Source organism: Mus caroli, unplaced genomic scaffold (assembly GCF_978045245.1).
Source record: "Mus caroli unplaced genomic scaffold, Mus_caroli_1 scaffold_6, whole genome shotgun sequence".
In the NCBI taxonomy this organism is placed as follows: Eukaryota; Metazoa; Chordata; class Mammalia; order Rodentia; family Muridae; genus Mus; species Mus caroli.
The window spans coordinates 27042030-27056868 of NW_028227261.1; the positions used below are offsets into that span (position 1 = coordinate 27042030).

The following is a 14839-nucleotide window of genomic DNA, read 5'->3' on the forward strand; positions in this document are numbered from 1 at the left end:
GGGGACCGGATGTCTCCTCATCCTGGGGTCCCCTCTCAGGTTATCTGGTAGCTTGTCCACATCTTACCAGCTGCCCCTGATCTGTAAAGTCTTAGGACCTGGTCACCTCTGCCTGAGACACTGGCTGAGGTCACAGAACTAGGAAGGCTGTGGGGAAGGTAGGCCTAACCCAGGCTCACACCTGATCTCTTTCCTGTGTTGGGGACCCAAGGACTTACTGGGGAAGGAAGGAGAGGGCAGGAGGAGGGAGATGGGAAAGGAGAAAGGACTAAGAGGAAGAAGAGAAAAAAGACAGGAAATGAGGGGGCAAGAGAGGGAGGGGAGAAGAAAAAGGGAGAAGGGGAGAGGGAAGGAGGGAAGGGCGTTACCTCAGAGGCTTCTCCCTCCACAGCACACCCAAGCTTCTGGGAATAAATTGCACATTTAAAGTCATTTTCCTGGAAGGAAAAAAAAAGCCAAAAAACCAAAAAACCTAAAAATATACTTTTCTGTCTCACCCCAGCTTGAGACTGGAGCTGAGAGCTGCGGATCCTGACTCCCCCCACCCCGGGCTTCGTGGCTTGACTGTTGTCCATGCTCTCTCAGCACAGCTGCTGTTTGGGATTAGTACATCTTAGGTTTGGGGCGATCCTGTGAAACTGGCATCCAGCCCTGCCACCGTTGACTCCAACCCCCACCCCAGGGTGAGGCAGAAGTCTGCTGTGTAAGGTGACAGGGAAGCAGTAACTTGTAGCTACCCTCAGGTGGGGGCCGTCCTGCTCTGTCACCAGCAGACTTGTGTCCCCCTTGCCTAGATGGGGGTTGGCAGGGGAACCTGGCAACAGGGGACAGGCTTGCGGTTGAGTCCTGGAGCCATCCTGATAGTCAGAATCCAAGTGATGGCACAGAGGAGGATCCTACCACTACCACAGGAGGCTGGCAACTGATTGAGTTACTCTCTGCCTGAAACTAAGCGGCAGGCTGAGATACTTCTCGGGGGCCAGGGAGTGAGCAGCTGGAGTGGGTGGCAACGGGGCTGGGTCTCTGCCAGGTGCGGGGGCAATGAAGCTCGTGGTTACACAAACACTTGGAGGTTTGGGGCTGTGCTGTTTGGGAGCTTGGGTAAGTCCCCTGGGGCCAGGACTCCCCCAAGGGCTACCTTGAAGCTGCGAATGCTCTTCTCAGGCCCCACCAGGTGACAAGTGGGGAAACAGAGGCCCAAAGAAGGCAGAGGCTCCTCACTGGGGTCACATAGAGCAAATCCAAACTGGATCTGAGCCAGATGTGTGAGCTTGGATTCCCACCCCCAGATGGTGAAGGTCTGGCATGCACACTTCCTTCCTGGGGAGGAATGAAGAAGAAACAAACCTCACTCTACTTCCAGATCTTGAAAGGCAGGCCCTGAAGACTCCGGAGTGCCTGGTTTAGGCAGCAGCGCCCTCATGTGACCAGACCTGGTAACTACCAGAAGTCACAAGTTTCTTGCAACTAGATTGGTGAATGTATTTCTGTGCAGCTAGCTGTTTTGGAGGGTTTGTAATTTAATATTTTTTTCATTTTATCTGTGGGCCTTTTGTCTACCTGTCTGTCCTTGCACTACATGTATACGGTGCCTAAAAAGACCAGAAGAGAGCATCATGCTATCTGAATCTGGAGTTAGGGGTGGGTGGTTTTGAGGTGCCACGGGAGTGCTGGGAATTGAACCCTGGTCGTGTGTGTGTGTGTGTGTGTGTGTGTGTGTGTGTGTGTGTATACAAGGGTGTCCCTGGAGTCCAGATGAAGGCTTCAGATCCCATGGAGCTGGAGTCACAGGCAGTTATGAGGCTCTTTATTTGCATGCTGAGGTTAAACTCGGGTCCTCTGCGAGAGTAGTATGTGTGTGTGTATGTTCATGTACATACATGTGGGCACATGTTTGTTCCACAGTGTGCAGGTATCTAAGAGGTCAACTCATGAGAGCCAGTTCTCTTCCTCTCAGCATGTGTGTTCAGGGGATCAAACTCAGTCACCAGGGTTGGTAACAAGCACCTTTACCCCCACTGAGCCCTCTCATAGGCCTCTGCTGCAACTCCGTAAGGTAGGAATCCCTATGCTACACAGGAAATGGCAGGGCGAAATGTAATAAACAGAGCACGGGATCCAGAGTCAGGAGAGTCAGATAAAACCCTGGCTTGGTTTTTAGGGTACACCAAACCTGAGTTTCATCTCTTCTGCAATATGGGCTGAAACATCTGTGGACTCTCTCCTGGTTGGCTCAAGGATGAGGGGTGGACACAGCCTGGGAGCCCAGCTTGCCCCATCAAACAGCCCTGTGGAGGGAGGATATCACGAAGTGTCTCATCTGAATGTAGAACCTCCGCTTATGGATCTGGAGTGGGCCTTCCCATGTCAGCGGAGTTCGTGTCTAGTGAATTGCATTGGGCAGACTTCTTTACTCAAAAAAAACAGGTTTCATCTCCTAGGTTTGTTTTTGTTTAAGACGGGTCTCAGGCTGGGATATGGTTCAGTGTAAAGCACTTACCACCCAAATGTGAGGATAAAGCCCATGTAAAGCCAGATGTACCCACCATATGATGGGAAGAGACAGAATCAGCAAAATAAAACCTGTCTCCAAAAGCCTGTAAGGTAAAGGCGGACAGACAAAGGTCCTCTGGACCGTGCCGTGGAACAAGCAAGCAGCGACAGAATCTCATGCAGTCACTCTGGCTCACTGTGTGGCCAAGATGATCTTGGAATTCCTAAACATCTTGTCTCCCAAGTGTTGGGATTTATAAATATGCACTGGCTCAGTTGACTTTGTTTTTCTACTTCTGAGACACTCGTGTTACTGTAGCTTAAGGCCAGACCCTCCATCCTCCTGCCTTTGCCTCTCTTAGGGTTGAGATGACAGGCTTCTGGGTTCTTAAGATAGTTCCTGTTCTGTGTGTGTAGCCACCAAGAGGGGTGGGGTGGGGGGAAAGAAGAGGCTGTGGATAGTCTTTAACTAGAAGCTATTAAAATGAAGTCTCCAACCGTAAATAGGGAACATGCAAACGTTGCTTGTTACATACTGCATTGGGCACCCCTCAGTTACAAAGTCTCAATCTACACAACTCCTTTTGAAAGTGCTTACTAGTATTCTGGTAGTTTCCCCTTTTACAGAGAATTGGGTCTCAGGGGCAGGTGAGGATTAAAAGCACCATTTAATCCTGGTTCTGCAGACTCCTCACACGCAAGGCTTGAAACTAGAGCCCATCCCCTTTCCAGCAGAGTTTCCACACAGGTGCTTCTCCACTGAAATGCTAACGGAACCAAAATCAAGCAACTACAAGCAAATGCAGAGGGTGGTGAGAGTCCCTGGATGTCCCAAACACGGGCCCCAGCCACTAGCCACCTCCCCTCAGCATAGACCTGCTCTGAGAAGTGCCAACAGGCAAGGCCAGGGCACTGCCCAACTCCCAACTGTTAAAGCAGAATCAGGCCTTCAACTGGAAACCATCACTTCTCTTTTCTATCCAGGAGGGCTCGATGGCATATTATTGACTAGAGGCCCCAACAAGCAGGAGGCCAGGTGAAATTTCAGGTTCTCTGGTCTTTCTGGCTAAACTAACCTTTGTCAATTTTTGCCAAAGGTGACTCTTGACTAAGAGCTGGGTGGACATCCTGAGGACAGGAACTACTGTGAGCCCAGGGGTTCTCAATCTGAGGGTAATCAGAGCAAGCTAGTCACTGAATAGCCTGAATGGGCATTCCCAGGTATGGGAGTTTCAGTCTCAGAAAGAATACTTACTTCCCGATGCCAAAAATGCCAGAAGCCAAAATGAAAACCCTGCAGGATGGTCAGCAGGCCAGGGCGGTCAGCCACGGGCACAGACTTGCAAAGAGGTGCAGGAGACCCACATTGAGAATTTCTGAGCAAGCTGGGTACTTCTTTCCCTCTCTCGATCTTCTAGTTTTCAAGACAAGGGTCTCTATGTAGCCCAGGCTGTCGAAGAACTCGATCTAATAGACCAGGCTGGCCAGGAACTCTAGAGATCTGCCTCCCTCTGCTGGACTTGAAGCCACCACATCAAGCTTGTCTGGCAATTTTCTCTGAACTGAAACAGTCCCTCCCAGGAGGAGAGGTTCATGAGACTCAGGTGGTGAACAAAAGCTCACATTTAGGAAAGCAAAAACTGAAGATTCTCAAGGTTATCTCCCCAGCTTTTATACAAGGCTCGACTGTGGAACTGCTTACCTGTTCTGCAGAGAGCCTCAGGTTACAGCATGGGCCAGGGAAAGAAGACGCTGCCCTGTGATGCAGCTGTGAGTGACCCCTTGTTAGTGACCCAGTAAAAATTCACTCATCTCGTGTGTGTGTGTGTGTGTGTGTGTGTGTGTGTGTGTGTTCATCCTCAGGAAAAGACTATCACTTTGAAATCAGACATGAGGCAAACTGAACTCAACCTCTCAAGACAAATTAGGCTGAGAAGCCATCAGCTTGAAACCCCAGCCCCACTCTACTCCTCCACCCTTCTTCTCCATCTGAGCAGCTGCAGAGGCAGGCTGAAGCAGAGGCAGGCTGGAGCAGGCTGGAGCAGGCTGGAGCAGGCTGGAGCAGGCCTCGCCTGAGCAGGTTTGAGAAGTGAGAGCAGTACAAACAAATTCAGATTCCAAAGTTCTGTATTTTTTTCAAAATAAAGATCACACATTGTTTAGAGACAATCTACACAAGAGTTACAAAAAATAGTTGCCCAGGCATAAGCATACACAGGTTTGTTAATTATACACATATGGTTACAAGTGTGCTTGCAAAAAGTTCATTGGAAATATACACAAGGCTCTGGAAATGTACACCGTGTAGTGTTACAGTCTATATTCAAACGAGGATTGACAGTATGTTACATTCACTTACAAGTAGACAAAATGCAAAATACAGCTCATCTGTACAAAACGGAGGGCGAGTCACTTTACAAGGGGGCGGCGCTGAGCGGGGAGGGGGCAGGCGAAACTTCTGCACGTCCTTTTTGACTGTCACAAAATAAGCGAAACATTACCTTTTTTAGGTTAAAAAAAAAAAAAAAAACAGGAACACTAGTGTGAACTGAATCATCTGAAGTAACATTTAGAAAGGCTCTCACTACCGTCTTGACTAGCTGACAAATAAACCAAGCTATTTTTTTCTTTTTAAACATTAACTAGGCTGTATAAAGAACATTTATTCCTTCAAAAGAAAAAAATTTACTTCTGGTTGAAATTACAATTTACAATATACAACACTATCTGCTACGACCATAAAAGGTGGGATATACAGAGTGCACGGGCTGGCTGATTCTCTTCTTACCAAAAACGTGTTCATGTTGATCAAACTCCTCCACATTTACATTACAGGTATACAAATGTACAATTGTACAATCAAAAGTATGTCCGACTACTAGGGTACATTATAGATACAGATTAGACATCAAAACAGGAAAATACTACAAATCCGTATATATGCAAAGTCTACACAAGTATACACTATGTATCTATAGAAGCCAGACCAGGAGCAGAGCTGGGTAGTCTCTCATGCTAAATAATCAGATCCTGCTTCCCAGTGCTCACACAAGGCCACCACAGGCAGCAAGTGGCCATGCCCACTGGCCTTGGGCCTCTGGGGTTCCCGCTCCTCCTGGATCTGCAGCTACCACCTCCCTCAGCACGAGGTCATCTCCAAAAACAGAGCGTCATAAACTCCATATCACAGGCTGATGCTTTAGCAACTCTGAAACGTTCCCATTTCATATATGTATATATGTATATATATATATATATTTTATAAACAGTGTTAAATGCCAGTTTGAGATCATTTAACTAAAATTCAAATTTCTCAGGTTTTTTTTTTAATAATAAAATGAGGAGGTGGGGAAGAGCTATTTGCAAAACTTGCCACAAGGCAAATGAGTTAAAAACCTTTTTTTGTCTTTTTTTTAAAACTTTTTTTGTTAAACCAACCACCCTGAAAGTGTCCACATGTGGAATATAGATACAACATTGAACAAAGCATGTGGCCTCCCATGTACACTGATTACCTATGTACAAGTTCCTATACACCAGTAAACAGCAGGGCAATTAGTCAATTAAAAAAAATAATTAGTACATGTTATGTGTAATAAAATGAAATTTACAAAGGCCTTTCCACAAGTGGATCTGATTCCATTTTTGGAGGAGGGAGCAATCCCGGAGCAACCGTTGCCCACTTCCGACTCTGAGCTGGGCACCTCTGGTTGCTGGTTGGATCTGCCAGGGTCAGTGAGGTCAGCGGGACAGGGATGTGGGTGCACTGTTCAGATGATACCATTAGGGGGACCACAAATGGGCCCCAAGTCCACGCCATTCTTCATGTAGTACTTCTCGAGCTTGGCCAGGATGTGCTTGCCATAGGTGTACTTTCGAAGAGTCGCAATGTGTGGCCGGATCTGGAGAGGACAGTGTGGGTGTTACTCTTGGCTGGAGAGGCCTGAGGCATCTCCAGACCCTTCCCAGACAGACACAGAATATACAGTGTACATATATAGTGCTTCATCCCGCAAAGGTACTTCTGTCCTCTTATTGCTAGCAAGCCACGAGGTAAAGACGGGAGCTCTTGCCCTAAGCACTGACAAAGGACAGAGAACCATGACAGAATAGCCTATGCCAGCCAGCTGCACATAGAAAACCAGGTTGTCCTGACAGTTGGGGCTTCCTTTGGGGAACCAGCTGTCTGAACTCACCACCAGATCCCTGTCTCACCAGGGCACAGGATTTCTTCCAGTTAACAGTGACCAATTGCACTGGCTACTTTTTACATCAACTTTACAAGTTAGACTCATTATGGTAGAGGAAACCTCAATTGAGAAAATGCCCCCACCTGATTGGGCTGTGTGTGGACAAGCCTGTGACGCATTTTCTTGTTTGATGTTTGATGTGAGTGGTACCACCATGTGCGGGTGGTTCTGGGTGCTCTAAGAAAGCAGGCTGAGCAAATTACTGGGACCAAGCCAAGAAGAGCAGTCCCCGTGACTTCTGAATCAGCCAATGCCAGCAGCTTCCTGCCCTGACTGCCTTGCATGATGGAAAAACTGTAAGATGAAACAAATCCCTTCCTCCTCAGCTGCTTTTGGTGTTGTTCACAACAGCAACAGAAACTCTAAGACATAACTTGGTACCAGGTCAGGAGTGCTGGGAGTGCTAAGGAGGACTGTGGTAGCACCTGAAGTTTGGGCTGGAAAAGCCACCGTATTCTCAGAGCTTAGTGGGCTTCCATGGGAGCTTGAAGATAATGTTGCTAGCAGTGCAGACAAAAAAAGCACTGTTTGTCTGAGAGAAGCAAAGGCTCTATTGGGGGCCATTTAAGTGATATTTTGTATTAACCGCTGAAGTGAAACCTTTGCTTTGCTGGTACAATTAATACTGGTCAGCTGGGGCTGTGATTAAGAAGAGATCAGCAGCCGGGCGGTGGTGGTGCACACCTTTAATCCCAGCACTCAGGAGGCAAAGGCAGGCGGATTTCTGAGTTCGAGGCCAGCCTGGTCTACAGAGTGAGTTCCAGGACAGCCAGGGCTACACAGAGAAACACTCTCGAAACCCACCCACCCCACCCCCCCAAAAAGAAGAGATCCTCATCAGTGAAGCAAATCTTCCGAGAGCATTTCCTCGGGGTCAGTACACAGACGCTGTAGCCCAGAAGGAGTCAAGGGGCTCGTCGTGCTGGACAAACCTTGGTAGCGTGTAAGACTCTCTTGCCTATTAAGAGGTCATGGAACGACTCTGGAGCTTGGCACTGTGAGAGGATAGGAGGGGCCGCTGATGGGGTGCAGCCTCAGTGGGTAGAAGACCTAAGATGCAATGAGGCATGAGAAGCCTCAAGAAGTTGAAGCTTGGTAATAATATGGCAGGGTCAGAATCCCTGAAGAATACTCAGGAGAGGTTACTCAGGTAAAGGTGGAGACCAATACAGTCTTTAATGCTGCTTCAAGGATATTGGCAAGAATATTTACACTGGACTAGCACAAGGCCCAAGATGAATACAGTTGAGGCATATATTGTAGTCCTTGTATCTTGGTCATCCTGATAAACCCCATGCACAGGTGAGACAGGACCTCACTTGGAGCTCAGAGACAGCTACAGTGCTGACTTCCTTCTGCTCAGATAATAATCTTTCCACCCAGGAAACAGAAGATGGGGTAAGGGATGTTTTAACTGTTCCCAACCCCAAATCATAAAAATCTCAAAGGAGAGGGGTGAAGCCTACAAGGTCAGCAGTTAATCTGCTCAACTGCAAGCTCAGAGCAAGGAAAGGGCCAAGGAGCTCTAGAAATTGCTACGAACCCACACAGACCACAGGCTAGGAAATAGTACACCTCTATCTGGGTATCTACAGGGACAGTGGATGACAACAAATTGTTCTACGTAGCAATCTACATACCTTCCCAAGTTTGCCTATCCAAAGGACCTGCATCCCCAGGTATAGTAAGAACCCAGTATTCAAGAAGGGCTTCTCAAAGACTCAAGTGTCCTTGTTTGTACCACGTCCCCACCTCAAACACCCCTATATGAGTGTAATCTGGCTTTCACCATTCTGAACCTTCACACAGCCCTACCACACTCCCCCCACACGACCTAACTGTATGCAGACAGATCCTGGCCTCTTGATTCCAGCTTCTACTGACCACTTCTCTTCAGTCTGAAAAACACTACCAGCTATTAGCTCAGCTGCTTCCGTAACTTCCCCTGAAGCAGTGGTGGTGCATGAGCAAGACAATTATTTAGAGCATAGTCCTGGGTCTGAATGATTGTTCCGTGGGTAAAGTCACTTGCCACTAAGCCTGACAACCTCCAGGTCCCATTCTCAGAGCTCACAGGGTAGAAGAAGTAAGCTGTCCTCTGGCCTTCATATGCATGCTGAAGCACACATATAGTGTCTCCTCTCTGATCCCCAGGTCTTCATCACTGTGCACCTACTTCCAGCTCCTACATATACCAGCCTCGCCTTACAGCACCTTCACACACCAACAAGGTGTGAGACTCAGCCTCAAGTGCTCCAGGCTCCACCAGCCTTCAACTGCCACCATCTGCAACTGGCTGGTAGTGGAATTGGTCTGAATCAGAGCTGGTGGGATCCTGTCTGGCTCAGAACGAGTCCATAACAAAGATTCTCATTATCGAACTTTGTCCTCAGTGAGGGCAAGTGGGTCATCACCGCCAGACAATAGCAACCCCTCCGCTGAGAAGGCTGAGGGAGCTCAGAGCACCAAGGTGAGGAGTGCTGGGCAGAGGCCTTGGAGCTACCTGGGACAAATAGCTGTGGTGTGTGTGCCTTCCCTACCTGTGGACCTCTTGGGTGACTCTACCACCAACTCCCACTCACAGCCTGGGTCCCTGCTCCCTTTCTCCTGTCTAACTCTCCCCAGCCTTGATTCTGCAGCGGAGGCAGTGAGGGTCTCCCACACGGCTAGCACTGTTTCCCACTGCTCCTGTACACCACAATGTGGGCCTGTGGCAGGGACCAGGCCTTAGTCATGTCCATGCTGCCCACCGCCTACACACAGCAAGCAGGCTTCAGCATTGTGACCAGTGAACAAGAGGAAGAATGAAGGAAGACGGCATGGGCTGAATCACACACAGCTCAGGTTTGCTGGAATATCTGGTACCACTTATGGGGAATAAGCAGATTTACCTCCCTGCAAAGGCACAGCAGGAAAGTGTAACGGAATGGGTGGACTGATGAGCTGACCTCAGAGACCAGAGAGGGATTTACCTTACAAACAAGTGCAGCACATGCCTGCAATTCCAGCCCTTAGAGAGCTAAGGCACAGAGAGCCTGATTTTAAGGCCAGCAACAAAGTAACCCCTCCAAACAAACACAGGCGGATGTGGCTTAGTGGCAGACTGCTAGCCTAGCATGCACCAGGCCCACCCCAGAACATCTGAACACAGGACATAAGCTTCTTAAGGACCAACAACGTTCAGTGGTTAAAGGGCACCTGCCATCAAACCTAACCACCTCAGTGCGATGGAGACATGCACCCTGACATCCACACTCAACAAAATGTTAAAAAACATATAGCACACAGGTATGTTTTCAGACAAAACACCCATACCCATAAGAGAAAAGAAAAATGAAGAAAATTAAAGTTAAAAAGGAAAAGAAGAAAATCCCAGAAATAAGACTCCCACAGTGGTAAGGGTAGGAAGGGGAAGCACAGACCACAGTGACTCCACACAGAACAAGCCTGGCACAAAAACACAAACAAGCCCAATCGGTGTCTGCTGCCCTCTGCACACTCTGGGCTGGTACCCAACTTGCTTACCTTGTGCATGACAATCTTCCGCTGACCCGGCTCAGCCACATCGATCATCTTCTGGACCACATAGTTAGCATACTGATCCTTCATCATGGTGTATAAGGCACTGTGGGGACCGTCGTTCATGGTGCATACCTCATCAATGAGCACAGCACGCTCTGTACGTGAGGCGTGAGTAACACACTTCTCCACAACATTGCTGCCATGAGACAAATGGAGAAAAACAATCAGAAAACATCCCCTCTTAGGCTACATCTGTCAGGATGGACATTGAGGGGAGATGGCACACATGGGAAGGGAACTCATTTCCCCAGGGTCTGGCTCTGTAAAATTCATGTTTTGATCAGAAACACTGGGGTACCGAGCAGTGAGCCATCTGAGCCCCAGTGCTCCAGGAGAGAGGCCCTGGCCTGCTGACACGAGAAGTAATGAGCTTGAGAAGCCAACAGACTGACACACAAGGCTCACCACAGAGCTTTCTATTGCAATCACTATTTCAACACGAATCAAGACTTAGGACGATGTCCTTGCATTGGTGAGCTCAGGCTGGGCTTGTCACACAGCTTCTGTGCAGGACACAAACACTGGGAAATAAATGGCAGTAGTCCAGGATCAGTGAAGGAATTTCATGTTGGCCCATCGAGGGCCCTGTGCTGTGTCAGCACATGTGAGCACCTTGCACAGCTCATCTAGGAGAGCAGTAAAGAAAGAAGAGCTTCCATAAAGGCATGGTTTGCTAATAGTAAACGCCTCACTGCTGCACTGATGGCTAGTCCCTGTCCTGATTGCCTGCCTTCATTAGATGACATGTACCTTCACCGCAGTCCCACGGGCACAGAGCTGTGCAAGTCAACAACAGCGTGTGCTTATGTGGGCCACTGTCATTGAGCCCAATACCCAATACCTAGAATAAGTACCGAGCTGGTGGGGACTGGGGCAAAGGAGAGTGTTGGGTCCCAAATCCTCAAGAAGAAAAGACTAAAAAAAAGCCACACCTACCTAAAGCAGACCGTAACCTCAAAAAACATAACTTGTAAGATAGAAAAAGAGAACCCACTCCCCCAGATTGTCCTCTAGCTTCCATACATAGACCTGGTGCGGTGCACACGTACACACGTACACACACACACACACACACACACACACACACACACACACACACAAGTGTAAGAACTTAGGGAACGACCCTAAAGCTGGAGAGCTGCCGATCCTTGCTCCCCAGAGCACATACCTTGCAAACTTGTGCTGACTCAATACAAGTACATTGCCTCGGATCTCTGCTACAATTTTGCTTTTATCCTCAGGACGACCATGCTCCAGTACATGTTGGATTACATAATTTCCATACTGATCCTATTTGAGAAGCAAAAAACAAAACAGGAAAAAAACAAAAACAAAGAAAATATACATTAAAAAACAGTTCTGTGGATTCCTAGTCCTCCATCTAATCACTGTTTATCACTTGTGAGGCAGAGGGCGGGGTAATGACATAACAACTCTGAAGTGCATCTGAATGGGAAGGGACCTGAAAGCAATTTGTAAATAGATCGGTAGTAACAATTTTTCTCTCTTATTACAAAACAAGAACACACTGTGACATGACAGCAGACTATTTTTCTTTATATATTTATGGACCTACTCTCTAGCTGGGCTTTTCACAAATTACTAACTACAAAAAAGTAGATCTATAATTATTTTAGAATTGGGAAGGATTGTTTGGGGAGTAGAGAAATGTTTTCCTCTAATAGAAAGTGCAAAGGTTCTTCATTACTGTATTTATTAGTAGAAGAGGCAAATGCCAAAGAAGAATCAACCACCCGCACATTTGGTTTGTGTGCCAATGGAGTGAAGACCTTCAACCAACTCAAAGGGCACGGCTTCTAATTACTGTCTATATTATTGGAACACACAAAGATCTGAAGGGCTCTGACGGCATGCTAAGTCCTCTCCTGGCAAGCACAGTACCTGCACAAGCTGCTCGGTGTGCTGGTGAAGCTCCTCCAGGATGGGGAGGGTCTGCTCAGGGAGACAGTGCTCTAGGATCCTCTGGATCACCCTACAGCCGTACGGGTGCGTAGACAAAGCAAACACCTGAAGCAAACAGATCCGAGACAATCACTTCAGTGAGGTCACAGCATTACCCCACCCCTCCTGCTTCACAGACAAACTTAACCCACTTATGTTGTTTAGAAATTCGTGTAAGTGTCTAAAGTAGCTGAAACCAACTTTTCCAAGAAGTCTAAATTGAAATGGAAACGAGTCAAAGTGATGCAAACTCCTTAGGAGGCAGAGGCAGGTAGACCTCTGAGGTCCACAACAGCCTGTTCTAGAGTTCCAGGACAGTCAGAGTTACAGAGATAAAATTCTGTCTCAAAAAAACAAAACAAAAAAAAAAAAAATCGAAAGTGTCAAGCAATTGCCTTTCCAAAAGATAGGATGAAAAACAGGAGGGGGAGAAACTGGACATGTGGCTAGCACCTTTAATCTCAGCACTCTAGTGGGAGATGGGGATCTGCTCCAGGCAGCCAGGGTAGCAAAACGAAACAAACAGGTTCCAGCAGGAGCTCACTGGTGCAGTGCTCGTTCCCTGTGCAGGCACACCACAAAGCAGCCCAGATATCAGGAGTGATGATTAAGTCTAAATGCTTCCATATAAACAGACAGCTGCACAAAAGGCTGGCTGGAGTGCTGTTAGGTTCAGAGCAATAAGAAAGTACATGAGCATTTAACTGTCCTCTTTGACTTGACTTTTGTGGTACTGGGGATTGAACCAGGGGTTCTTTCTTATACTAGGCAAATACCCCACCACTGAGTCGCAAACCGAGCCTACATCCCCAGGGTCCTGATTCCAGCTTTTCCTAGAAAGTACAAATGTGAACACAAGAGTTAATGTCTTTAATCCCAGAATGCAGAAAACCAGGATAGGAGTATCATGAGGTTCAATCGAAACACCAAAGTGGTGGTGGAGGTAGTGGATGATGGTGATTCCCACAAGCAGCAGTGGCAGCACTGCACTGAAAAGACCTCCCTCGGATGTCAGTGGATCAAACACTCTCATCTCGCTAGCTGCATGGCCCTACAGTTGCTATCTGCTATCTGCAGTCAGCACTGCAAAGACACTGCCTGCTCATGGTCTACAACAGCTTGTAGTGGGCGGGTCGGTCTAATGCAGCTTGTATTTTAATGCTAACACTGGGTCCTCTGATATTGCTGACCCCAATGAGAAGATGCTCACACTTCCTCAAGCCATGCCATGTGACCTTTCTCCCCAATGTAACTGGTCAATAAAAGGCCAGAGCCAGTGATTGGGCAGTGGAGGGAGTGGCACTGGAGGTTTGGGGGGGGGGGGGGGGGGGGAGGGACCGGGAGGAGGAAGCTGCCACAGACCAGAACCACGTGGCAGGGAGAAACAGTTAAGTAGCAAGGGGCTTGATAGCTGGGGAATAAGTTGGAATAGCCCTAGATTTGCACAATTTAGGCATTTAGCTTATCAATAACCTATCTGGATTGCACGTCTTTTATATGGACCTATTAGGAACATAAAAATTCCAACACCAGCAGTTAATTTCACTCGGCACCATAGTTTCCAAAACCCACTTCTAAGACTAGGGCTGTCTCCAGACCTCCCTGGCTAGAATGTCTACCCAGCATGCTGCTGGCACCTAGACAATGGCTCACAGACATCTACACTGCATCTTTATTGTTTTTTTTTTTTAATTTTTTTTTACCTCAGTGTGCCTACTGCTAATCAAAACATGCTAAATAGGTCTTTCACCAGAATATTAGCCAAGTGCTAGATCAAAGAAATACAAATAATGAAATCTAAGATGATTGATATCATTGATTTCCAAAGTGGCTGAAGCACACCATAGTGCAGCTGCAGGCCAAGGGCTCCTCACCACTCCCTCAAAAACAGCACAGCAACCATTTTTCTCCTTGGTTTTATTATCCATACATACTGTTATTAATCTAATGTTTTTATAGATTAAATTATATGCATTTCATTATTTTTTTATAGATTGTATTTATGTATGTGTGTCCACCAAAGCCAGAAAGAGGTGTCTAATCCCCTTGAGCTAGTTACAGATAGTTGAGTGGTCATGTGGGTACTGGGAACCAAACCCATGTCCCCTGCAAGAATAACAAATGATCTTAACCAATGAGCCATCTCTCCAGCTCCAATATGTGTCTCCTTCCCCACAACTGATCCAAAACTCCCAGTAGCCCCTGGGTTCTTTGTCGTCTTAAGTGTGTGGTAAGTGAGCAAGACTCCTGTCCTAAAAGAACTCTAAACCATTTAAGCACTTCTTTGAGAAATATTTCCTCCTTAAAAAAGAAAAAGTCTTGATTCAAATGCCCAAAAAGGAAGTTTGCTTAATGCCCTATCCCATTAACTACAGCAAGGTGGGAAAGTTTGGGGTTTTTTTTTGTTTTTTGGGTTTTTTTTTTTTTTTGGCCAAAAAACCTAATAATTATATCCAATTTAGAGCCACTCAGAAAATTAATGGCATAATAAATTGACAACTTTAGCCCAGTCATGTCCATACCCACTTGAACGGCTGGAATACTCCAAATTG

General features: G+C 47.2%; 1 protein-coding gene and 1 non-coding gene across 27 annotated transcripts in view; both read right to left on the reverse strand.

The window, feature by feature from the left end:
• Nucleotides 1-4602: 4602 nt before the first annotated feature.
• Nucleotides 4603-14839, reverse strand: part of Pum1 (pumilio RNA binding family member 1) — a 114437-nt gene continuing 104200 nt past the window's right edge. For all 26 annotated transcript variants that reach the window (XM_021161048.3, XM_029476310.2, XM_029476309.2 and 23 more), the window contains 4 exons: nt 12228-12353; nt 11494-11615; nt 10269-10461; nt 4603-6395 (listed from right to left, as the gene is read on the reverse strand). In XM_021161048.3, the coding sequence (XP_021016707.1) occupies nt 6264-6395; nt 10269-10461; nt 11494-11615; nt 12228-12353 (573 nt within the window). In that variant the 3' untranslated portion in view covers nt 4603-6263. The remainder of the gene's footprint in view (nt 6396-10268; nt 10462-11493; nt 11616-12227; nt 12354-14839) is intronic.
• Nucleotides 9082-9164, reverse strand: LOC115030959 (small nucleolar RNA SNORD103/SNORD85). Its single transcript, XR_003836553.1, has one exon. It is a non-coding gene; the product is annotated as a small nucleolar RNA SNORD103/SNORD85 (small nucleolar RNA).